This window comes from Rhinolophus sinicus, chromosome 3 (genome assembly GCF_057876585.1).
Source record: "Rhinolophus sinicus isolate RSI-liver-muscle chromosome 3, RSI-T2T, whole genome shotgun sequence".
Taxonomy (NCBI): domain Eukaryota; kingdom Metazoa; phylum Chordata; class Mammalia; order Chiroptera; family Rhinolophidae; genus Rhinolophus; species Rhinolophus sinicus.
In genome coordinates this window covers 155,976,589-156,001,784 of record NC_142503.1, presented here as the reverse complement: position 1 = coordinate 156,001,784, position 25,196 = coordinate 155,976,589, and the positions used below count along the sequence as shown (strand labels likewise).

At 42.4% G+C, this 25,196-nt stretch overlaps 1 protein-coding gene across 4 annotated transcripts in view; it reads right to left on the bottom strand.

Annotated features, from left to right (window-relative positions):
* ZNF609 (zinc finger protein 609) overlaps positions 1 to 25,196 on the bottom strand; it is a 184,609-nt gene that overhangs the window by 142,464 nt on the left and 16,949 nt on the right. For 3 of the 4 annotated variants that reach the window (XM_074327572.2, XM_074327574.2, XM_074327573.2), the window contains exon 2: positions 16,868 to 17,741. The exons of the other annotated variant lie outside the window; for it this stretch is intronic. In XM_074327572.2, coding sequence (XP_074183673.1) covers positions 16,868 to 17,614 — 747 coding nt within the window. In that variant the 5' untranslated portion in view covers positions 17,615 to 17,741. The remainder of the gene's footprint in view (positions 1 to 16,867; positions 17,742 to 25,196) is intronic. 4 annotated transcript variants of the gene reach the window in all.

Genomic DNA, 25,196 nt, shown 5'->3' with positions numbered 1-25,196 from the left:
TCTAAAAGAAAGAGAAGACAAGTGGGCAGGTTACGTAATCACAAGGTCAAGACATTCCCATTTGCCAAGCAGCCAGCTTGCCCCGAGGGCATCACAGATAACAATGCTTGTACTTTGCCCCAATCTTCTCTCTGACAAACTAGGCTTTTGTCTACTGTCACCAGATGCCTCAGCAAGTGCTTCAGCCAAGTGCCAGAGGCTCAGAGCTTAGATAACACATCTGAAGTTTGGTACTCCTATATCGGGATTAAGAGACAACCCCCTGTCCCCCACTCTATTGAGCAAGCTCTGGAAGCAGCCAGGGCAGGTAAAGAAAAATAAGGGGGCAGAGGTCCAAGGCATAGTTGCACCCCCTTCCCACACCAATGCTCTGCTTTTGTCCTCAGCTGGCTCGCACGCTGCCAACCTCACATCTTGCTGGTCTCCTTGGTTAGCCACCATGGTTGTCTCCCCTCTTTTACAAACCACTCTGGCAAGGACAGGATTTTGGTAAAACTTAAAACACTTTCAAATAAACCGAGGGTACCTGCTTAGGGCACTGCCGTAAAAGTTATGAGCCTGGATTCTACCTAGTTAAAACCCTTCTGGCTTTCATTTTGGCAGACCAGAATATGAATGCTGCCCTAGAAGAGTTGTAAAACACTCCATATCCAACCATTTCCTGTACCTTGAAATGTTAATACTAAGGGGGTGGGGTGGGGTGGGAGGGGAATAAAACAAGAAAAGGAAGGGGGAAAAAAAAACGCTTCCTCTCAGGGCAATGCCCAGGCCTCAAAGACCAGGTCCAAGCTCCCTCCCTGCGCCGTTTCCAGCCACACTAACGGGGAAAGCCAAGAACAATCATTCCACTTACAGAGCCTTCCACACATGACTCCCCTCAGCCAACTCTGGAGCCAGGTTCAGAGGCTCTGTTGGCACATGCCAGTTCTCGTTTATGAGCTGGTTACCACCTCAAAGGCTGCTTGGCCCAAGGCCTGCCCTCTCTTTAAAGGATCTTTCAAACTTCAAAACAGGATCTTTCCCCGGACCCCTCTCAGGACACTGAGGTGGGTTACTGAACCTCTTGCTTCCAGCTTGGATCCTCCCCACGGAATTCTCTGGGGGCTACATTCTCGGGGAGCAGTCCACGTCATGCAATATGAAAGGACATTCTACCCACAGGAAAACACTCAAGATTTTATGTGAAAGGTAAAAGCAAACACTTTCCAAAGTAACTTCAGGGGACTTCAAGAAAGGGGTCACGAAGCAGCCCCAGTCAGACGCTCCTCTCCTTTGCTGTCACAGAACAAAGCACAGAGGGTGGGAAGGAAGATACCTAGTTGGCTGACGATTCAACTCTGTCATGTGCCCAGAGTTTATTTCTAAAATGTTGTAATAGAAATTTCCCTAGGTTGAATTCCACACCCTGTTGGCCAGGAGTTGAAAAGAGACATTTGGAAGCCAGGTTTTCAGACTATTTCTTACTACGGCCTTTCCATCCTACCATGGACCCTTCCTCCCCTTAATTCCACCTTACCTTTTAGGAATTGAGGGAGAAGAATGAAAACCTAGACAAACTTAGACATAGTTATAGGTAAGAGCTTGGTTCTCGCCCGCCTTCAGTGAAAAAAGGATTTTTAAAAAGATTTTGTGGAAACAAAACATTCACAACAGAAAACTGTGTGTGTCATATACGTACAAGTCTGCATTTTCATAAACATACCCAGCTGTGTAAGTAACACCCACATCAAGAAACAGCTTTTTGGCAAATGATTCTCAAACGGAGATTTTGACCTCTTGGGGACTCTGGAAATCTCAGGAGACATTTTGGGTTGTCTGAACTTGGGTGGAATGCTCCTGGCATCTAATGGATACAGGCAAGATGCTGCTAAACATCCTGCAATACAGCCCACAACAAAGAATTACCTCGCCCCAAATGCCAATGGTGCTACTGTTTAAAAACACCCTGGATTATAACAACCGAGAAACCCTCCTCTCCAGAAAGGACTGAAATGCGAAACTCTTTCGCCCTAGCAGAGAAGCTGCTGTTACAAGATGCCATGAGGAGGTAGGACAGACAGATCACAGATGAAAAAAACTCACCTACCTCAGAAAACAGGAGAAGCTGCAAAGAAGAGAAAAGAAAACAACAAACATTTGTTGCTGATTTACAACTACTAAATCACCATATACCATGCACTTACAGTGTACTTTTAATCCACACTAAAAGGAAAATGAGATGCAGAGAGGTAGGTAATTTGCAAGATTTCACAACTAAATGGCAGTGCTGGGATTCAAACACAGGTCTAATCACAGTCTATGCTTTCGTTTTAATTCCATTATGGAAGTTGAGAATGTTTTGGAAGAGGCAGTGAAAAGCAGGAAAAATACAGGAAGTGATGGAAGTGAAAAGCAAAGATCACTCTTTCATTAGTAGCATGGGAAAGAAGCTTCCTTAAGGCATGACTCGATCCAGTAAACCAAATCTAACTACAGAACCAAGCACGTTCTATAAGCTCTTTCAGAGGATTTTTAAATGGTTTTGTAGACATGTGTTTCCAGTTGTAGTTTTGTATGCGCTCCATTACACAGGGAAGTACTTCCTAATATGCCATCTAAGTTAGCTATCTTCTTGGTGTTCCTCGGGAATCAATCCTGGGCTCCCTTCTTTTTACTTCATTCAATAGATACCTTCTCCCTGGGTAAGTTCACACACTTCTATGGCGTCAATTTATCTGTTCACATTAGTAACTCTTAAATCTTTAGATTTCCAGTTGTCTTATGACCCCCAGACCTTAAGGGACATGTCACTTGGCTATTCACTCATTTACTCTCTCCTCCAAATTAACTACTATTCATCCTTTAAGGTATTTCCTCAAACTTCTTCACGGATATTTTCTCAGACCCCCACCCTGCTATGCATGAGGTTATTTGATTCCATTCTGTCTCTCCTACTAGACTGTATGCCCCATTGGACTTATTATTCAGTAGCCTGCACGAAGAACTCTGGAGATGGTTCTGAAAGATACACAAACATATAAGCAGGATAAATGCAACGATAAGGAACCATCCCTAAGATCAAAATAAAAACATTTAAGAAAAGATCATTTTCACTAGAGCACCACACTAAAATCTACGTTTCCTTTAAAAATACTTATTGTTTCTTTCTTGGGAGGTATTACTTAGACGGAAAGACATCAACTCTTGCTATCAACTCCTAAATTACCCTAATCTCCAATTCCTGGTCCAAACTAGCCCCAAAGGGTGATAAACCAGTCATTTGCTGTTTTTCTTGCCTAGAGCAAGTAAACAGGTAGTAGGGAAAGTGCTAAAATTTGGGTAGTGTTGTTAAAAATAAAAACAAACCATCAAAGTTTATATTCAAGACTCTTTCCCCACTGCTCCCGGTTCATTTCAACAAGGTTTCGCCAGTACCAAAGCGCTATGGGGGCAAAGGAATGGGAAGGATTAAAGTGCGATTTGCCTGGCTCTTTTTTCCTGCTTTTGGTTATTAGAGATGAAATGAAGGATGAACTGTGACTAGGGGATATAAACAAATGGAAACATCTGAAAATTTTAGTCAGATATGAAAATGTCATTGGGATACATATTATTTTCCAACTATCTTCCCAGACTTTGCTCTGAATGCCACTTCGGGTCACTAATCTGGCAGAAGCTAGGGACAGCCCTAACTTGGCTTCTAAACAACAGCTAATCTTTTCCTGTGTGTGTGATATTTGAGGTCACCTACCTGCTTAATTCTAAAGGGTTCATTAGAGGTTTTGAAAGGGACCTTATTTTAAGTCTTTAAGCTACCTTATCCCAATCCCTTCCCCACCTTTGAAAAGAATCTCCATTTCACAAAGGCTTAGGGGCAGAAATCCAGAGCTTCCCAAATCAATAAGCTTAGAATTTCCATTTCTGGGAACTTTGCCCTGGCCAAACTGCTTCCCAGGGAGCGGCAAACTGTACTTTTCTTCTTCCTCGGTGATGCGTTGGCCTACACCCAGAATCACTTTTACTTAGCTCTTCAATGTGAAAACTTCGTCTCTCCAGTCCTATAGGGCAGTTGCAGGTTCTATACAAGAGCTGCCACCAGCACACAGCTAACAGCATAGCACTGGCACCAAACCTTCCAATAAGGTACACAAGTACGTACTCTTCACCGCAGTGGCATCTCTAAGCAGCAGCTAATAGCAATTTAAAATGGGTCAAACCTCACTGTCAATAGTACAGTGGTTTTCTCGATACAACCAACGCTGTGCCCAGACTGCGATCAACGCCCATAGAACACCGGCCACGACTACTTTTCCGTGGTTGTTTTCAATTGGGGAGGAGGGGAAAGTCCTCTCTAAATCTGCATGACTAAATCTAATCCCATCTGGTTAAGACAGGACCAATAATAAATGTAAAAGTGAGTCTCAGAGATAAAAAATAAAACAACAATAGGACTTTTTAAAAGCATGGTTTAGATTCTAGCTGAAAGTCAGAAAAGGATAGAAAAGTGAAGAGTAGCTCAAAGAAGTTACCAAAGGCACTAGGCCTAAAAAAGAGAGTGGTTCCGAACACTTATGCCGGTAAGAGAACAGCTCTGTTCTTCAGTTTGCCTACAGGGCGGTTCTTGTTTGACTCAGGGTAAGACCTGTGGTTATTACAGAAACGACCTTATTTCTTCAGTGACCAGGGGAACCTAATGAAAAGGAATCTGTGGGTATTGTGAGGGGTCATGAAAGTTAGAATTGAAAAATAAATGCTACAAAAGAATAATCTAAACTGGATTTAATCCACGGACCTGTAAATTTCCACTACAGAGAGAATCTGGACCCCGTGATTTCCTCTACTGTCAGAAAATACACCAAACAGATAACCGGACGTATACATTTAACATAATCAAATCAACAATATGTGGGTGGCAAAAAAAAAAAAGAACAACTTGAATGGTTTGGGCCTCACAGTTCCTCTTACTCATTGAGTATACGCTCTGGAGGGAGCCACAGATGGGAGACCAACTGGTATTCACTTACCTGGTTTCCATTTCCACGTGCTTCTCATAGTGTAAGCATTTCGCTAGGGTTAGGGTAATTCTAGTATTTACAAATACACATTTATTATCAATATAGTTGTTAAACACAAGCCAGCTTTTACATGAGACCGCCATTGAAGAAATAACGGTTTGTTTCAAAGCTGGAGAAAAACACTGTGTTGAATTTACGAAGCCAGTATGTCAACCTCCAGCATGGCATCGTCCTGAGTGACTTTCAGGGTACTTTCTTACTGAGTGCTTTGTACCCTAACTTTAGAACCTGATCCTTGTAAAAGAAGGGAAAGGACAAACAAAAATGAAAGAATTTCTCAGCCTCTTTCTGAAATTCTAATAAGCAGTCAGCCTGTTTGATTTCAAGTCCCCACATTTTCAATCCAAGCACATATGTATAATCAAAATGAAAAATGCCTTATGGCATATTTTATCTAAAACAGACACTCTACCAGATGTTTAGGAAATCTGCATACTGATGGAACTAAGACCTAGTCTAACATGGTGTATATAAATGTGTAGTTACTTGTATGATGTCTTCCCCACATTTGCCAATTTTTTCTCCTCCTATTCAGTGGAATACGCATCTGAAATACTCTAAAAGCTAAAAAGATCCGACGAAAGTACAGATTTATGCAAATTACAAGAGCATAGGTAATACATGTACCAGTACTAAAAAACATATTTTAAATTTTATTATAAAAACTTAAGGCCATGTAATTATAATTTTGGCCAAAATGTGATATTCCCCAGTGTTTTTAATGATGAGTTTGCAGCATATTCAAGTATGTGTTCATCTCTGATAAAACAAGCATTCTAATTACTCTTCCTTACGTACGAGACTAAAAGTCCAGCAGGGAAATACTTTATACTCAAAAACATTTAATTCTCTTTTTGACTTCAAAGAAATAATATGTGTTTATACCAAAAAAAGCAAAGAACTTAGGGGACTTCTATTTCTGTGAGGTGAGGCTCTTTCTTCTTAAAACAGCATGTTTCATTTGAATGTGTCCAGAAGCAGGCTCAGGAATAAGGTCTTTACTGGAAAGTTGCATTATTTTATTTTGCGGTATCACAGGTTTCCAGAAAATTAAGAACACCTATTGTCCAACATAAACACAGAAATATATTTACAAATCAACGAGAAAAGAAACTGCTTTTGGATTAGCAGTACATTTAGATTATCTAAACCCTTCTGATTTACATAGAAAAAAATAATCACAAAAAAAAAAGTTGCCTATACATGCAAATGCATCTAGTCAAGAATTTTGCTCAAATTTGCCTTAAAAATTCTGGAACAACAACTCAAAATGTAATCAGTAATGCTGATACGGATGCTCTACTTTACAGGCTATACTGTCAAGAAATTCAATAATGAATTCTCCTGATTCAGAGGATAAGAAGTCAGATTCATTACAGCTGTTTTCCTAAAGGACTGACCCCAACATGAGTGAGCAATGAGGAAGGAGAGCTGGAGGAGAAGCCCGAGCTGCTGTGACCCCTGACGGGCACTGCGTCGCTCCATCTGGAAATGGCACAGAGCAAGGCTGACCAAGAGTTCCGCTGGCGGAGGGAGTAACAGGGATTCCCAGCGGCCAGAGAGCGCAGCTGAAGTCCTTTTCACAACAGTAGTGGTTTTCAACCAAGAGGTACATACAAAGCACCTGTTGAAGTTTTTAAAAAATATAAACACGCTTGGTGTCCCCAGCACTAAAGATTTTACTTCACTAGGGCACTTTTAATTTGTAAAAGCTCCAGAAGTAATTCTGACATGCACCTCCAGTTGAGAAGCCCTAGCACCAATAAATAGACTCTTCAGCCTGAATGGTAATTTCTCTAACTTCATGCTATTTTGCTTGGTGTATGATGAATGTATTCAACTTTCTACAATACTCTCTGCCTTTCATAAGGTTTGATTCAGTACAGAGCTAAGTACTTAACATCTGAAGAAACATATCAGATAGGAAATATCAACTCTAAGCTGGGTACCAATTTATAAAAAAATGTTTTACAATGAAGAGAACCCATTACTAAACAAAAACAGAGGCCAAGAGAAGGCGTACAGGTGGCCAACGGGTACATGAAAAGACGCTTCAGCATCACTAATCATCAGGGAAACGCAAATCAAAGCCACAATGAGATATCACCTCATACCAGTTAGAAAGGACATTATCAAAAAGACAAGAAATAACAAGTGTTGGCAAGGATGTGGAGAAAAGGGAACACTTATGCACTGTTGGTGGGACTGTAAATTGGTGCAGCCACTATGGAAAACAGTGTGGAGTTTCTTCAAAAAATTAAAAACAGAACTACCAAATGATCCAGCAACTCCACTTCAGATATTTATCCAAAGAAAATGAAAACACTAATTCGAAAAGATATATGCACCCCCATGTTCACTGCAGCATTATTTACAATAGCCAAGATATGGAAATAACCTAAATGTTTCCTGGTGGATAAATGGATACATAAATGGATTTAAAAAAAATGTGGCATACATACATATATGTGAATATTATTCAGCCATAAGAAAAGAATGAAACCTTGCCATTTGCAATAGCATGGATGGACCTTGAGGGCATTATGCTAAGTGAAATAAGTCAGACAGGAGAAGATAAATACCTTATCTCACTTATATGTGCAGTCTAAGGCAAACAAGCAAGCAAACAAAGACACACACAAACAAACCAAGCTCGTGGACACAGAGAAAGGACTGGTGGTTGCCTGAGGCAGGGGGTTGGTGAAGGTGGGGGGTGGGGGGCTGAAAGTACAAAATTCCAGTTAGAAAATGAGTAAGTCCTGGGGATCAACATATAGCATAGTGTCTATAGTTAATAACACTGTATTGCATATTTGAAAGTAGCTACAAGAGTGGATCTTGAAAGTTCTCATCACAAGAAAAAAAATTTTTTTCACTATTTTCTTTAACTATGTATGGTGACAGCCTTATTGAGGTGATCACTTTGCAATGTATACAAATATCAAATCACTGTGTTGTACACCTGAAACTATCATAATGTTATGTCAATTATACCTCATTAAAAAAAAAAAGAGGCCAAGGAAGGATTTAATGGCCAGGTCTGGTTCATCTAAACACAATCTAGTATTTATAACTAGGGCTGGAACCCAGTGGTCTCAAATTTAAAAAGCAGGTAGAGTATTTTTCAGGCACACAGTCAAATTGTACTCTCCCAATGGACATTTCAAGTTGAAAACAACACCTCCAAAAATCTAAGAACTGTCTTTTTATTTCCTGCAGCTAGTGACAAATTCACAAAAAGAAGTATCTCAATCCTCATTTTTCTCCAGACTGTTCAGCTACCTGTAGGAATTCTAATCCCTTCAAAGGCTAAAAGTCTGCACTTGTCAAGGATTAACAGAGGAAAAAGAACTTTCTAAACTAAAATAATCACAGAGCCGTGGTTCTTCAACTTAAGATCAGCCCTATGCCAAAAGGAGTCCAACAAACCCTCCCAAACTAACCAATCAATCAAACAACGCAACCCCAAACCCCAATGCAGCTCCAAATGCTCCGAATCAATCTTTCCTCAAGCCTTCCTGGAAATCGGCAGGAGGGAGAATATTAGTTATCATAAATTCATTATTTTCCAAAACCTTCAGGGGCTTAACTCTTCAAAGTTTCTAAGTATATCCTTTGTCCTTAACTTCACAATGACCTCACCCTCATAGCTAATAACATAAATATCAGCACCAGCTAACATTTATTGAGCCTTTACTACCGTGTTTCCCCGAAAATAAGACCTTACCGGAAAATAAGCCCTAGCATGATTTTTCATCCTGATGACATCCCCTGAACATAAGCCCTAATGCGCCTTTTGGAGCAAAAATTGATAGAAGACCCAGTGTTATTTTCGGGAGAACACAGTATATAAAGGCCCTATGCTGAGTGCTTCTTTATCTCATCTAATCCTCACATTAACCCTATGAGGTCAGTACTATTATTCACTTCCACATTTTATATGAGGAAAAAAAGTCTTAGAAAAGTTAAATAATTTGAATATCTCTTCTGCTCTCAAAGTCCGAAACCCTTAGGTATTCCTTCCCATTTTAGGTTCCTGTCAGGTTGTTCACAAAAAGCAAAGATGTATCTGAACATCACTCAGGAGAAAAAAAAAAATCATACTGACTGTCCATAGTTTTTTTTTATCCTTTAAAGATTTGATGAGTGGCCGGCCCGGTAGCTCAGGCGGTTGGAGCTCCGTGCTCCTAACGCCGAAGGCTGCCAGTTTGATTCCCACATGGGCCAGTGGGCTCTCAACCACAAGGTTGCCGGTTCAACTCCTCCAGTCCTGCAAGGGATGGTGGGCTGCGCCCCCTGCAACTACGCTTGAACACGGCACCTTGAGCTGAGCTGCCGCTGAGCTCCCAGATGGCTCAGTTGGTTGGAGTGCATCCTCTCAACCACAAGGTTGCCAGTTCAATTCCTCAACTCCTGCAAGGGATGGTGGGCTCTGCCCCTTGCAACTAAAGATTGAACATGGCACCTTGCGCTGAGCTGCCTCCCGGATGGCTCAGTTGGTTGGAGCGCGTCCTCTCAACCACAAGGTTGCCGGTTCGACTCTCACAGGGGATGGTGGGCTGTGCCCCCTGCAACTAACAACGACAACTGGACTGGAGCTGAGCTGCACCCTCCACAACCAAGACTCAAAGGACAACAACTTGACTTGGAAAAAATCCTGGAAGTACACACTGTTCCCCAATAAAGTCCTGTTCCCCTTCCCCAATAAAATCTTAAAAAAAAAAAAAAGATTTGATGAATTTGATCTTCACTATTAAGAGGGAAGGCTGCTGTTCAATAGTGGACTTCAAACTTCAGTGTGAACCGTGATCAATAGGAGAGCTAATGTTAAAACACCAATCAGTAGGCCTCCACCCCAGAGTTTCTGATGTGGGGACTTGGGGTGGGGACTGATATTCAAATTTCTAACAGTTCCCAGAAAATGCTGTCATGCTGCTGGCCCAGGGGCCAGTGTTTTATGAGAAGGTAAAAGGAAGTAACGCCCTCTCACCTTCGCTGTCACCTCCTCACAGAAAAACACTTCTCTACAGAGTACTTCCAACAAGAGAGGCACTTAAGATTTAGAAACACCTCCAGTCTGAAAGCGAAAAGACTTCTTTTTTTCCCACTTCACAAAAGTGCCAATGTCACCAACGCAGTGGAAATTCAGAAAAAGGAAAATCAAGGACAGAATGATTGTAAACTCTGCTCAAGAACCTCTTGCCATCCACATTTTACATCTTCAGCCTGAAAAGTGTTTCCTTTGGATCTCCTAGGGCAAGAGAAACGCCGAAACAAAAATGAAGTAGATTGTTTTGTAATACTTCAAAAAAGCAAGGACGGGCTCTGAAGATAATAGAATTTTGCCCTGTAAACACAAAATCTCAAAATGCTATCCATTCCTCTTGTCCATTTCTCCTTTGTCACACTATCTGGCATCTTCCAATGAGCTATTCCTCGTATCCAAGATGGACCCAAAGTCTACACTTTCTCAAGTTCTTAAACATTGATTATGTCAATGTCATCTAGGATGAATGACTTCAGGGAAACAGGATTTGTTTAAAATGTCTCCTCAGCCAGCCAGGGCAGCTTCTTACTTGGGTGGGTGCTCTCAACCATGACTAAACGGCACCGAGAGAAATATATTTTAAAATATTAATATGGCCTGGCACCTTCCTGCTGCTAATCCTTCCAGGCCCATCCCAATGGCACAGCTGAGAAATTAACTGCAAAGCCATCTTCCCTCTGCTCTCGACTTTCAGATGTCCCTCCTCAACGGCTCTGCCATGCACAGACTCATGCTATACATCCACACAGAGACAGAACATGCGCGCACACACAAATAACTCTCGGCAGGAACCAAAAATCAAAGCCTAACCCCATGGTTTTTAAGTGAGCAAGTCCAATTTCCTTCTTTGTAGCCCTTGACACATGCTGGCTGGGAGCCGTCTGGATTTTTTTCTGCCTTGTTCCTGCACCAGAAGGCTCTGCACTGCAGGTCAGGGGATGATAAGGAAATGAACAGTGTAATTTCCAAGGCCTCTGAACACGGCCCTGTCAGCAGCTCTGGAGGCGGGTTACTCAAGCATGGCTTGCAGAGTGAAAACCACAGAGAGGAGGGCTCAGCCAGCCAGCAGTGGCAGGATTTCAGCTGTGTATGCTACTACCACCTCCAGCCTGAAAGCCCGAGCCCTGCTGCCTCCCTGGATGAGCTCTGCAGGTAAAAAAGCTCTTTTACCCAAATAGCAAAAATGTAAGTTCACACTGGGGAGGAAGATTAAGGACGGGGACTGAGATTTTCCATGCACTCTTGTGCAGAAACAAAAGCATTTCGTGCTCTTCCAGCATACATGAGATTGCACATGCTGGCAAACCCACAGGAACCTCTATCCAACATACCCGGCCCCACACCAGGGATATGGCCAGAAAGGAAACTCAATTCATATGAAATCTGAAATTCAACAGGCCACTTCAATAGCCTTTGAAGCCAATTTCTGCCCCTCCCTCCCCGAAAGAAAAACCCTACTCTAAATAATATCAGGGGCTTGAGAACACATCACCAAGCATGCGAATTTCCCAGCCCAGATTTGGAACTTCTTCTGAACAGTGCTGAAAGTCTTAACCAGTCTGTTTATCTTCTCACACTGGGCTGCCTGTAGAGCTGGAATGTTGTTCTAATTCAGCCCATTATTGCCAAGGGTGGACCCAAATCATGTTTTTCTTTTTTTCTGGTATTTATCGAATGCTTCCCAAGTGCCAAGCACTATTCTAAGTGTTTTATATGGATTAACTCATTTAATCCTGCAACAACCCTACTTAGGAACTACTGTTTTCCTCATTTTGCATACGAGAAAACTGAGGTAGAACAATTAAGTAACTTGCTCAAGATGGCTCAATTAATAGGCGGCAAAGCTGGGATACAAACCCAGGTAGTCTGGCTCCAGAGTTTAACTCTTAACCACTAAGTTATACATTAAGAGTTGATGTGAAATTTAAGTTTAGAAGCCTGGTGTTTTAAGTTAGAAATGGTTCCCAATGCCCACCTTATAAAGAAACTTCACAATGGTTCTCAAATGTTCAAGATTATAGCAATTATCTGGAAAACCTTTTGGAAGTGCAGATTTCTGGGGCCCAACCCCTCAAATATATTTAGAAGAGGTGGGGGACTGTCCAAGAATCTGCATTTTGGACACGCAGCTGATGTGATGCACATGGCTTTATGGCCACACTTTCAGAAACTCTGTTCTACAGAGTAAACTGGAAGCTCCTCAAAGAGCAGACACTATCTACTGATTCACCAGTGCACACCCAGCAACAAACACAACACCTAGAATCTAACATGCACTCAATACACAGAATGAATGAAAGGTAACAATGGTTTCCCACAGGCTACCATCTCTTTACAAAACAATATCCGCAATACATTTAAAATCTGCCAATTAATGACAAGTCCAAGGGCAGGGTTTGTTCTGTTTTTTCCCCCTGCTTACCTGCAACTTCCAAATAAAGATGGAACTAGCAATGCCTGGATGATTACAATGAAAATTTGACTGAATGCAATATTCCAGAACACACACACACACACACCCCTTCAAGAAGTCAAGTTCTAAGCAGCAGTTTAAAAGCAACTTTCCCCTTTTTACACATACTAGGATATGTTCAGCTCCAGATGTAAATGGTTATCCTTTGCAAACATCACCACCTTACCAAAGAAATCTAAACTCAAAGATCCTTTTACTGAGTGTCCACAACGTTAAAATCAGTATGAAAAACAAATGAAAGAGGTCTTGAGAGCACGTGGGCATCCACATCCGGTGTTTCTGAGGTAGGCTTTAAAGTGGGAAAACAGAATCCCTCAGAACCGTTCAAGACTGAAGAATCCTGGAGTAACAACATGACAGAAGAATGTGGTAACCAAAAACCGGGTTTCTGCGTCTGGCTTTGCCGACTACCTGGGAGAGCCTCAGCAAGTCACATGACCTCGCTGGTCTTAGTTTCCTCTTCCAGAAAATGAGGAGATTGGACAAGATAATCTTTCTTTGGGCCCTCCTTGAATTACAACACCCAGATGGAAAACAGAGCTGCTGAAGAAAAAATAAATTAAGCTCAGGCTCCACTGTATTTAGTGAATGCATCTCTGTCCCACATAAATATCAACTTCTTTTAAATTTTTTCCATGAAGGAAAATGCTTGAGGGCATTTGGCTTAAGGAAGCAAGGCTGACTGCTATGCCCTCACTGGCTGAGAAAGAACAGCTAGTGAAGGAGGAAGGTGTTAAGAGAGAAAGCCTTGAATCAGAAGGAATAAAAGAGCCCTGACCTTGGTGGGGCAATGAGGGATTGCAACACAAGAGAATTGAGCTGGAAGGCCTGAACTACAGCAGGAAAACAAAACCAAGGGCACGGGAAGATGCTCTTAGAATACAGGATATGATAGCAAGCATGATCAGAAGGCAAAATGGCCAAGAGCACACTTTATAATTTTCTTTGTATCCTGGAGCAATGGAGAAAGTGGTGCACACGTACAGCATTCTGAGAGCAACAGAAGCTGAGACACAAATGTGGGAAAGTGAGTGCAGAATGTTCCTACCTTGCAAGATCGAAAGTAGCAGCTAAAGAGGTGACAGGAGCTTCTGGTTGCACGCTTCTAGATCCTTTAGCCACTAGAGTCTACTGGTTGCTTTACGTGATTTGAAAAAAGAAAAAAGAGTCTCACCTTAAACTCCCAGGTTAAGCCCTGGCTTTGTCTGCATGATAGAGTCAGCAGATAGATCACTGCCTTCTGTAGCTGGTAAATTCTTTTTTTCTTGCCTGTCAGAGTGGCAACGCAAGCACTAAACTCAGGACATTCAGACAGGCACCTTTCCTCCCCACTACCACCTCCCCTTCCATCCCTAACTTAACAACCTATCAATCAAACCCCAGGAAGAGAACAGGCAGGAGCCATGAGGCTCCATCTTGTTTATTCCTCAACAACCCCCACACCCCCATCTCTTCAGCTGGCAGGAAGTATAAGGCCGGAGTGTTTAACAACAATTCAGGGCAGCAGCAGTTGCTAAGAGCCATCTCTCCTAGAACTCTGGGAAACAGCATAGTAAGTCCTGCCAGGGAGAGGTGTGGTGGAGTAAAAGTGGGATCCCATGAAGGGAAATCTACATCCTTGGCTGACAGAAAATTCCCTCAGCCATAGCCTAAGATAACTACCTTGATGAGTGAGAAGGTCCTGAGGTAATTTAAATACTCAAATCTCCCTCATAGACTTGTGGTAGATTTGTGACAATTCTATCCTACACGGCAAACTCCATTTGTCTTCTCTCCTATTTCTGGGGTGGGGGGGCGGGGGGGGGGAGTAGACTAGTCATACAGTCATGACACTTTCCAAATATTATGAGTTTTCCCTCTTCATGACAGTTCCCAGCTCAGAGTATGTAATTCCTAGATTATATAAAAACATCTGTTTTGCTGTTTTGGTTCTGTTGGTTGTCCCCACATGGAAGGAACATTCCAAACCAGTTAAGCCACAGGCAGGCCCATGTCTCAGAGAGAAAATCTTAAAGAAGTTTTTAAAGACTTGGCTTATAAGCTATCATACTAATCATTAAACACTGGGCACCTATTATGCCCCAGACCCTGGGGTCTGCGTTTCTCAAAAGCTGCTCCATTGCAAGATTCCCAGCCTTCTTTTCCCTTGAGTCTTTTCCCTCCTCCCATTCTAGAAACACTCTCTCCCTGCAGTGTTTTCGCCTCCTAGCAACTTCCAAACATTTATTTAAATAATTATTTATTTCAACGGTCAAAGGCTTTATGTAAAAGTACCCCCACCACCACCAGACTGTTCAAGAGTTGGGGGAACAAGGAAAGGAACAGGTTCTGGCTGATAGTAACATCCAACTGCACAACAAATGCTGCTAAAAGTACTTCCCAGCAATTTTATCTTTCTTCCAGAAACTGAAACACAGTCTCTCCCCCTTCTCGCTCTCATTCCACTGCCCCACTCTCAGTCTCCTTGGGAGACGAGGCTTATAACACAGCGACATTACTAAGGGGCAAACTCCCCTGGCACCAAGGTGTATTCTTAGCTGAATGGACTGCATCTTTCAGCCCAATTATAAGCTGAAGGGCAGCCACCCGACCAGGACCTGCACCTATAAGAGAAAATAGGTCCCATTTGCTTCTCTGTTGGAGACTACGATGGACATTTAGAATGAAACCCAACATGAAGCTAAGCATCATTAATCCTTTCCCCCATAGACTACCACTGGGCGGAGAAGATTGCAACATGAGGCAAGAGTTCTAAACTGAAAGCAAAATGAAGGCCACTCTCAGAAGTGGCCGCTTTTCAGCACAGGAAGAACGATGATGATGAACAGGGATAGAGGGCACGAGTTTCCTGAAGCCAGATATAGGGAACAGCCTAATGGGCCTGGAACAGAAGCAGGAACGGCTGGTACTCCCAGGCCTCTTTCAAACAGTCTTATCCATCTGCACCCAGAGAAAACGGGAAAGTGCAGCCAGCACGGCAGGAGCCCATCAGCAGCTGGAACTTGACTCTGCTGAGGTGGACTGAGCATCTGCCACCTCAGCACAGCAGCCTCTCTGGCAGCTGCCACCGGTAAAGGGAATGAACCACTGTGTTATTAGCGGAAGAAAATTCACAGCCCTGTTACCAGGGAAGCCCAGATGTTGCTAAGAGCTACAGATGTGCCATGCGCAAAGACCAAAATATCTTCAGCAAAAACAGCAGAAGCTACCCCTGGAATCCAGGCACGGAGAGGGCACCGCCACCCAAACAAATACAGCCACCCTCTATTTATTAACCCTTACATATGGAAATAGGTATTCCCTGTTGCAGCTGATGTAACTACAGAGAAATCAATTTATACTGCATCTGCTGGGATCAGCTGAAAGCACAGGGCGAGCAGAGCACAGAGCAGAGAACCAAGAGCCAATGAACAGCTCATGACCAGGCCAGCTGCTCTGCAGGAAACTGTAAGCTGCCGAAGTTCAAGCCAGCCTGAGCTGACCTAGACTCATAGCTACTCCGCTCCAGCCCCGCAAGCGCCATTTCCTGAGACGTGAACTAAGCTCATCTTCGCACAGGAGGAGCCCCTCCTGGGGCTACAGGCCCCTGTCCTTCCAAGTCAAGCAGAAGGCATGATATCATTACACTGTTCGGCATCTAGGACCCACCAGGAGACTCTGAGTCCCAATAGTTGAGGGAGATACCTGGCCAAGAACTTTCCTTTTAGTGGCCATAGAATCTTTTTCAAGACGAAACGTTCATAACCAGTAACTCCTAAGGCCTGGCTAAATAAGTAGCTCATAGTACAGTCCGCCCTGGCCCCTTGTTCACCTGCCTTAGTTGTGCCCTGTGCTCTTTGGTAACCACCAACAGAACACCTGGCAGACATCATGCCATGAAACTTACTTAACCGCCTTTGTCCCCCCAGAGACCCAATTTATCCCATTAAGAACAGCACTCCACCGAAAGCCTATTTATCAATGACTCTGAGGATGAAATGCCAGTCAAGCTGGCAACCACATAAATAAAGGTTGTTGCCCGTCTCCAGCAGCAAGTGTCTGAGGCGGGACAAGAACAAGTAGCGGCCCCCAACAACAAATATGCTCCTCCAAAACGTTCAGGCCTGCTGTCAATGAATCTGTGGGGAATCCCGATTTGAAACAAAACCGCATTATCGTCACCATTTGCTCTGACCTGGTAATTGGTCGTTACCCACAAATTAACGAGCCCCCCACCGAGTGCAGAGAGCGTTTGGCAGTTAGTCCAGGGCAGTACCGACTGGCAGTGGGCAGCCCGATCTGGCCCCCTCTTACCTTTTCAGACTTGACTTTCTTTAGCGGGCGGCACTCATTCTCCCCTTCCTCTGGCTCCGGTTTAGCTCCCAAAGGGTTGAGCGCTGCCCCCGGCTCAATAGCTATACTCCCAAGTGGCTCCCCAGCTCCTGCGTCCACCCCTGCGCTTCCATCATACTGACCAGCCCGTGCTCCCAAGGGGACTGGCTGAAGGACCCCGGGATCTTTTTCTGCACAAGTCCCCACTCCTTCGCTTCTCTCCTTCTTGCTCTTAGACGAGCTGTTCTCCTTCTCCTTTTTGGAGCCGGCTACACTGCGGGACGCCTTAGCCGCCTTCTCAGAGCCCTTGGGAGCAACAGCAGCAACCAGGCTTCCTGCATTGGCACCGTCCCCTGAGCGGCCCTGCCCCTCTTTCTTGACGGCTGCCCCGTCATTTGGCGTGAACAGGGAAGTCCCTGGGGTGGGTTTGCTAGTGTCTTTGCCACTCTTATTCCTTTTGGATTTTGATTTGCCTTCCTTCCCTTGAGGACCCGGCACTGGGGTCACAAACTTGATGTTGTCTGGTAGTGTGGCCACAGCATTGGGAGCCGGTATCCCCACCTCCTTTGAGCCTGACATTTCCAGTTTCTGCTGGTCCTTTTCCAGATCGGCGTCCAGGTCAATGATGAGATTCCCTACTCCGATGTCCCATTCATCCCCACTGTCGTATGTCTCAACCGGGTTTGCATCCACTCCTTTCCCTCCGGAGGCTCCACTGCTCAAGGACATCTTAGAGTCAACGTCCCACCTCAAGATTCAAGGCTCTTCCTTGCCCCCAGCTTTCCTATTTTCAGCTTCAGCTACGTTCTCAGACCCGCCACATTGGTCAGTACATGCCCACTGGACAACATCATTGCTGGAAAAAGAAAAGGTCAAGAGCTGTTAAAGGAAACAATACAGGCAAGGAGACAGCCTGAAATAAACTCCCACACAAACCATACCCTTTCCAGGGGCCTATCACATCACAATGGACAAGACAAACAAGTTCAACTGTATATCTGACCAAGTCACATTGGACCAAGGAAAATGGTAATTCCCACTCCATCTAACTGCCCAGAGATTCTGTGGTAAATCTTAACTAGAAATCCTCTACAGTTAGGTTCCCATTACCAAGAGACTTATTTCTACCACTGCCAGTTGGCAATCCTCCCTCAATCAATACAGGCCCTGGCATATCAGATTCAGGTTCTAGCACAACTTTAGTCACACCCCATTTCTCCTTGCTGCTTCCTGAATTATCAGAACATGGACTAGCAAAGGCTTTTAAAAGTCCTTTACTAACAGGGCCTGTACCCACTAAAAATAATAAACATTCTTTGTTGTTCTATTCTTGGGGGTAGGTGTCTAATTATGGGTAAATACAAATTATGTGTAAATACAAATAAAAAAACAAGAACTGGGACAAATACATTGGGATAGGTGACAAAAACTGCAACTAGAGGAGATATCCTCAGAAAGGCCTCAACCAATCAGCTTAAATTCAGTTAAATCAACCTTATTAAACTTTAGGTTTCAAATTACACCCAAACAGCAGAATTCAATGTGGCCTTTTTCACTTCCCACTGAAACACCTATGAAGACACACACACACACACAGAAAATATTTTACCCTGTCAATAACTGAACTACTAAAAACTGCTACTGAGAAACCTAACACCAGAATGAATGTTGGATAACTCTCTACATTCTTGATAGCACGGTTCTATAAATAGCAGGGCCTCACCACATGAAATAGAGAGTGACTGAAAAAAAAAAAAGGGTGGGGGGTTAAAAAAAGCAATTTATATCCCCTCCAGTTTCCTGACTCATGAGACCTGGGGCGAGTGTACCATCTAGAAAAACCTAACAGCCAACATACACCATCCTGGTATTACTTTATGACAAAACCCAAGAGTTCTGTTCCTGCTCACTGCCCTGCCCGCCATCTTCCTATATCCATTCAGAAAATAACTCTCATAAGATAACAGAGCAGAAAAAGCAAACCACTGGTGGCACAATGAATCCTACAAAGTAGATTCCTAACAAGTAAATCCTACAGATAGAACAGAAACAAGACAAACTGTACTTTCCACTTACTTTCTCAACAGTATCAAAAGACCAGGGTGCCGTTACAAGAAAAGATGTCATCGTAGGAAAGCAGAGCTGTACCAAGTGAATGCCTGATAGCAACGACGATTTGAGACAGAACGGAGCGCACATTAATCTGCCATTTAGCTATAGATCTGAGAAGAAAATACATCCTTTACCCCAGAAGAGAGCTTAGTGCCAACAGCAACCAACCACTGTTGGCATCAAGTCTACATAAATCTTATTTCATAAAAAGATAAGCAAAAAGTGTGTGTGTGTGTGGCGGCAGGGAACATGATGCAGGAACTACGAAAAAATGCCACCCATAAGGTAAAGAAAAACGAAATCCTTGAAGAGTCAGAGAAATGATACCTCTGAAAATGATCCAGAATTCTGAAGAAATTTTTAGTAAAATGTTTGGAATTCTCAATAGTATATGAAACAATAGTGAAATACGTTACCTGTTCATTCATTCAAAAAAAATTGTATTAATTGCCTACTATGTGCCAGGCATTAAACTAGGTTCTGGGAATACAGCAGCAAGTAAGACAGTGAATAATGCAGTGAAACATGGTACTGAAAAATAATTCTATTATGAGGGGCAGAGGGCATTTCTAGAACAGGGAATGCCAACTGAATTTGCACTACAGAAGGTTATTAAAGCAAAGTTCTTCCTAACATCATAATCTATCACGTCTGCAATCTTTGCAATTGTGGCTAGGCTTACAGCATAACCCACATTCATCTAAGGCTTAGCCACCCACTTTCCTCCAGAGGTGCACTGTCATCAGTGTATGATTTAACCATTAAAACAACCTCATGTTTGTTTACCCTTGGAAAAACAATTAAACTTTCAAAAGACCGTCCTCTTAAAAAATAAAACAAAGCTTCCTCTTGAAAACAGGATGGTAATGGAAGGGAGATTCTGGAAGTGTATATAAAGGAAAGAATATGAAATACATAAAAATGTCAGTACTCACTGAGAGATTCTGACAGTTTTCTACTGTACTGGCTGACTTGTCATATGGAGATAGGAAGAAATCCTACCTTAAGGACAAAAATTAGGCCAACCTCAGACTGCTCTGCAATATCAAATGTTAAAAGAGAATGAAAAATGCAGAATTTTCAAGAGAAAAGGTTGTCAGTCAGGAGTTTTACACTGAATCAAGTTGTTTGTCATGCGTAAAAGCAATCGATTTTCAGTTATGTAAGAACACATATATCCACCTTGTTAAAAACTATCTGAAGCACTAAAATCAGTTCAGTGTAGCATAAATTTAATTCTTATAAATGCACATACCAACTGAATTTTGTAATATGAAGAGTAACCTCAATGTAGATATTAAAAAAATCATTCCTAAAAAGGATATGAGGCAAAATCAGTGATTATAATAATGTAGAACCTCAGAAAGTTCAGCCTTAACACCAGTAAGGACAAACACTTCCTCAATTCCTCTTGTCCCAATTCCATATGTCATCGCAAATTGTTTTGTTTTGTTTTTTCTAATAAGCAAGAAATATTGCCATAATACTTTTTTTAAATTGTGCTTCCATATGTACAGATGACATATTACAGAATTGTACACCTGAAATTTATGTAACTTTACTAACAATCGTCACCCCAATAAACTTTAATTAAAAATAATTTGTGCTTCTTCTCAAAAGGGAGCTGGAGAAAACAACATCTAATGGTCTGTGCTTATTTCTAGGTTCCACATCTTAAGTGAGATATTCATTCATTAAATGCAAGGATGTCCAGAAGAGTATACAGTCAAAGAACAAGAAGTCATTTCATAAGAAAAACGGTCTTATAAACTGGTGTTCTTTAGAAAGGAGAATACTGAAGGGAAACAGGCTGGTTAGCTTTAAATATATGATGATTGTAACGTGGGAGAGAGAAATTTATTCTCTGATGCTGAGGGTAGAAGCAGGACCTGTGGGTAGAAGTTACAGAAAGACAGGTATTTAACTCAGGAAAAAAATTTAATAACCTGAGATTTCTAACCATGGCCCACAATGCTTATTAATGAAGGCATATTTTTATCATTGCAAGTAGTAAGCAGAAAAAGCATAATCGCCTGTTAATCAAATTGCATAATGAATTCCTCTATGTGTGGTGGGGCGGTAGTCTGGACATACCTAAGGGCCTTTTTCAAATCTACAATTCTATTAATATAGCTAAGAAAAAAGTAGTTTCCCTGTTAGAAAACTACCCAGAATTTCTGAATGACCAGGATACAAAGAAAACATATTATGAGGACTGATCTTTAGTGGTACTGGTGTTCTTTAAAGAGCCACTGTCCGACTATTTTTGAGGGTGTTAAGAGTTTTTGTAAGAACTACTTTTCAACCAGGTGACTTTGGAAATCCAGCTTTTCAAACCCAGCAGGCTTCATAGTAGTAACTCTGGTGGTACATTTCCAAAGATACACTGTAAAATTGCCAAAGATTCTTTAATCAGCCTGGCTGCAGCAGCCAAACCACTTCCATCTGCTCCCTACAGCATCCCTGGCTTTCTACAGCTAATAATCAACTCTCTGACAGGTCATTGCAAAGATGTTTAACCCCAGGAGGTAGGGCAACTCACATGCTAGCTGGAAATGAAAAGCACTGACCTCTTGCTTCCGTGGCAGAGAAAATGCACAATCAGGAAAACCAATACCTTACAGTGAACACAAGGCACTTTCAACTTTTAAGAGCTTCTGTAAATATTTTCCTCCCTCTTCTCTCCTTCTGCCTAATTGTACCCCACCACTTTCCTATTTAGTACCACAATTCACCAGACTCTGGAGTTCCTTGTCAGTACTATTTGTGCATTGTTCCTATATCTGATCTCTCTGCAGTGACCAAGAGAAGTCATGACAATCACTCCCCCACACCCTGTACCTATAACAACAGGAGTTCAAATCCCAGTTTCTTCTCTGGAACCCAACTCTCACACTCCCAGCCTGTAAACTGGCTTGTAATCACACATTTCAGGTATTAAATGCTTTTTTAGGGCACACGCCATAGATCACACTACTGAAGAATAAACAAGGCCTTGGCTAAGAATGTGAAAAAAAGTCCTCAGGTGAGGTCTCTGCCCCTGCCCAGAGGACACAAGCAGCAACTTACCTGACTTATGTCCAAACATAATGAGAACAATATTTCTCTTTCCACCCAAATAAAGCTCTGTACCCATCCTAGAGGGCTTCAAAGAGAGGCTCTTTAATTGCCAACTACCCACAGATAATCTGGTCTAAGTAGCAAATTGTCCAATGCTGTTCTGTAAATTTATCTGTCATCCCCTATTCTTACGGGTTTTGAATCAATCTTCTTACAGGCTCTGACCTGAGCAAGTAACAGTTGTGTATGAGTGTGTATAATCTACTTGGGACCACACAGGTCACACACATTTGGATGATCTATATGGCTCAGGTAGTTCCCTCCAAAAGCTGTATGGACAGAAAAAAAAAAATGCTATACTCAATTCTAGGAATGTAGTACGGTGCAGGAAAAAGAGCACAGTACTTACAATCAAGAGATGTGATTTCTGGCCTCAAATTTCCACTGACCCCAGCCAGATCGCTAGCCAAGCTGCTTCATCAAATGTTAATTTTTTCATTATAAAATGGAAGGAGAATCCATCATGGTTCTAAGCATATTGAGGATACAAATCTCAAAAATATAAGACAACTCAAAAATATAGTGACCTAAATATTCTCAAAGAGTTCTGGTATCTGAACTTAAGGAGGACTGTTTCAGTTACACCGTGAATATCTAAAGTATTTAAAAAAACAAAGGAAAAATTTTTTAATCTTTTTTTTACAAATTAAATTACAAGTAGTGCTAACATCCACTTCAGTTCTATGAAAGAAAATGGCAATCCTTTCTTGGTCCATAAACTCAGTGTCCTGGGTTTTCCCTTTACAGTACTACTACGGACCTTCACCTGTGGCTCATAAAACTCTACACGACAGTGTTTGACGAAAGACTCCATCTTACTTCAAAAACCCCTCAGGGCCAAGGTACCAACCTCACGGCTCATGGTTTTAACATCTGGACTATCTCTTCACCAATTGTTCCAACCCAATAGGTTGCTGACCTCACTGACAGGATAGGCCTTCAAATCTAAACTGTGTGAACAGGTTCCTAGGGTTTGATGCCCCCTGGGAACTCTCAATAAACCACAGAGATGCAGCAAGGCTGCTAGAATAAAACCGTATCATACCATCTTCCCTGAATTCCAGATGCTACTTGAAATCACTTCATACTTAGCCAACCTCAGTTGAGGCTAGTACAACACGTAAACCATCCTCAGTGACGCTGAGCTTACCCAGCTGGAAGAAAAGGCATCTCCTTTTCCACCTGCTACACTTCATAGAAGCTCACTAATCAACTCAATTTCCACCTAGGGCTCTAATGAGAAACAATCAACTTTCCTTTGGGTCTCTCCTTTAATTTATTACATTAATTACTGTAACAAAGGAACTGTGTCATCTCCTCAAGTACCACAGCTCTCAGCTTATATCTCCAGTGGGGATCAGATAAAGAACAGACTAACGTGCCAATTTAAGAAGACGGATCCAATTCAACAGGGCTCATCTGACAATGTGTCACCTAAGGACATAAAAGTGTAGCATCTCTCAGTCCCGGAGTGTTTATATGCTGCATCTCATGAATAGTTTTATGGCCCTCACAGGCTGCTATGCTCAAAGATTATGAGGCTTGACCTGTTTCATTTCACAGAAGCAAATGACACTTCCGCCAGGACACAGCTATTCGACAGTGCTCAGGTTTAGAGCTTTGGTGTTTGTGAGTACTGCTCCGTGCCAGCACACATCTCACGACAGGCTAAACAGCATACTTAGTATGTAGATAATTCAATCCCAACCCTAAAGGGATTCACTTGGTGGAACTAGTACACTAGAGAAAACCCTTACTAAGGCCTATGTGTAAGTAGGCCAAGAAGCAGAAGGCAAAGACCATCTAAAGTAAACAATCAAGAAAGCTCTACCATTCCCCCTCCCCTAATAATGACGGTTATGTAGCCATTTATAATTTAGTTCTTATTCCCAGAGGTAAACTCTTTGTGCTAAAGAGAAAGGGGTGACGTCAAATTCTCAGGGAAAACAAAGAGGAATAGTGGAGATCACTAGAAATCAGACCTAAGAAACTGGCCTTCCACACAGAATTGTTATGTCAAACCTTTTCTGTATCTCAAACTCCTCATGTCTAAAACAGGGAACAATATAGGTCAAGTTCACAGGCATAGGGGAAAAATAAAAAACTAAGCATTTTCCAGGAATTGCCTTCACATTTTATATTCCAGACCTCACTATTCTACAACAACTCTAAAAAGAAAACCTCTATTGAAAGATACCTACGTTGCTGGACTAGCCATAAAAAATGGTGGACTTCCTACGTGCATCCTTACTATCTCTCAGCCACGTCCACGTCTCCAGCCTTGTCCTATGGCCACACTCTGCCCTCTGCAGCCCACTCCCACCTGACTGCCTCCTGGCTTTTACCTGAAAGACATTCCCTGTGCACTTGCTACTTCTCAGTGTGTGCGATGATTTGATTAATATTTGTTTCCTCCACTAGACTGCAAACACCCTACACACCACTGTATCCTAAGAACAGTGTTTGGTTGTCTGCCCTCGAATATTTTGGTCAGTAAGAGAGTGAATACTGCTTTCCTCAATGGGCAGAATCATAACTGTGCCTAGGCTGCATAACTGTGCCTAGGCTTCTCCTCTCCAGTCTTACTTCAGCTTGATTTGTCACTAGTTATATAAACTGTCTCAATTACCTGACAATTGTCAAACTTACTAGAACAGAATGTGCATTACTCTCTCTAGGATAAAGGATGAAGATATCATTAAGAGTCTAGGGGGAAGGTTAGAAAGGAAAGCAGCCCCCACGTTTCTTAAAATGCCTAACTGCTCATGAGTAGTCTCTTAGTCTTCAAACAGTCTCAGCTACGCATAGTTGCTTCTCAAAATAGGACTAGTCCACAAATCAGGTACATAACCACCTGGACATAACCACCTCCAGAGAGCCCTCACGTATATACTGAAATGCGTAAGTCAGACTACCAGACTTCAACCATCCAGTCGTCACATTTTAAATACCTATGAATTAAAGGTGACAGAAGTCAGAAAAGTGGTCATGTCTGGGGGGTGGGTGGTTGTTACTGACTGAGAAGCATGAGGGGGAACCTTGTGGGATGCTGGAAATGTTTATATCTTGAATTGTGTGG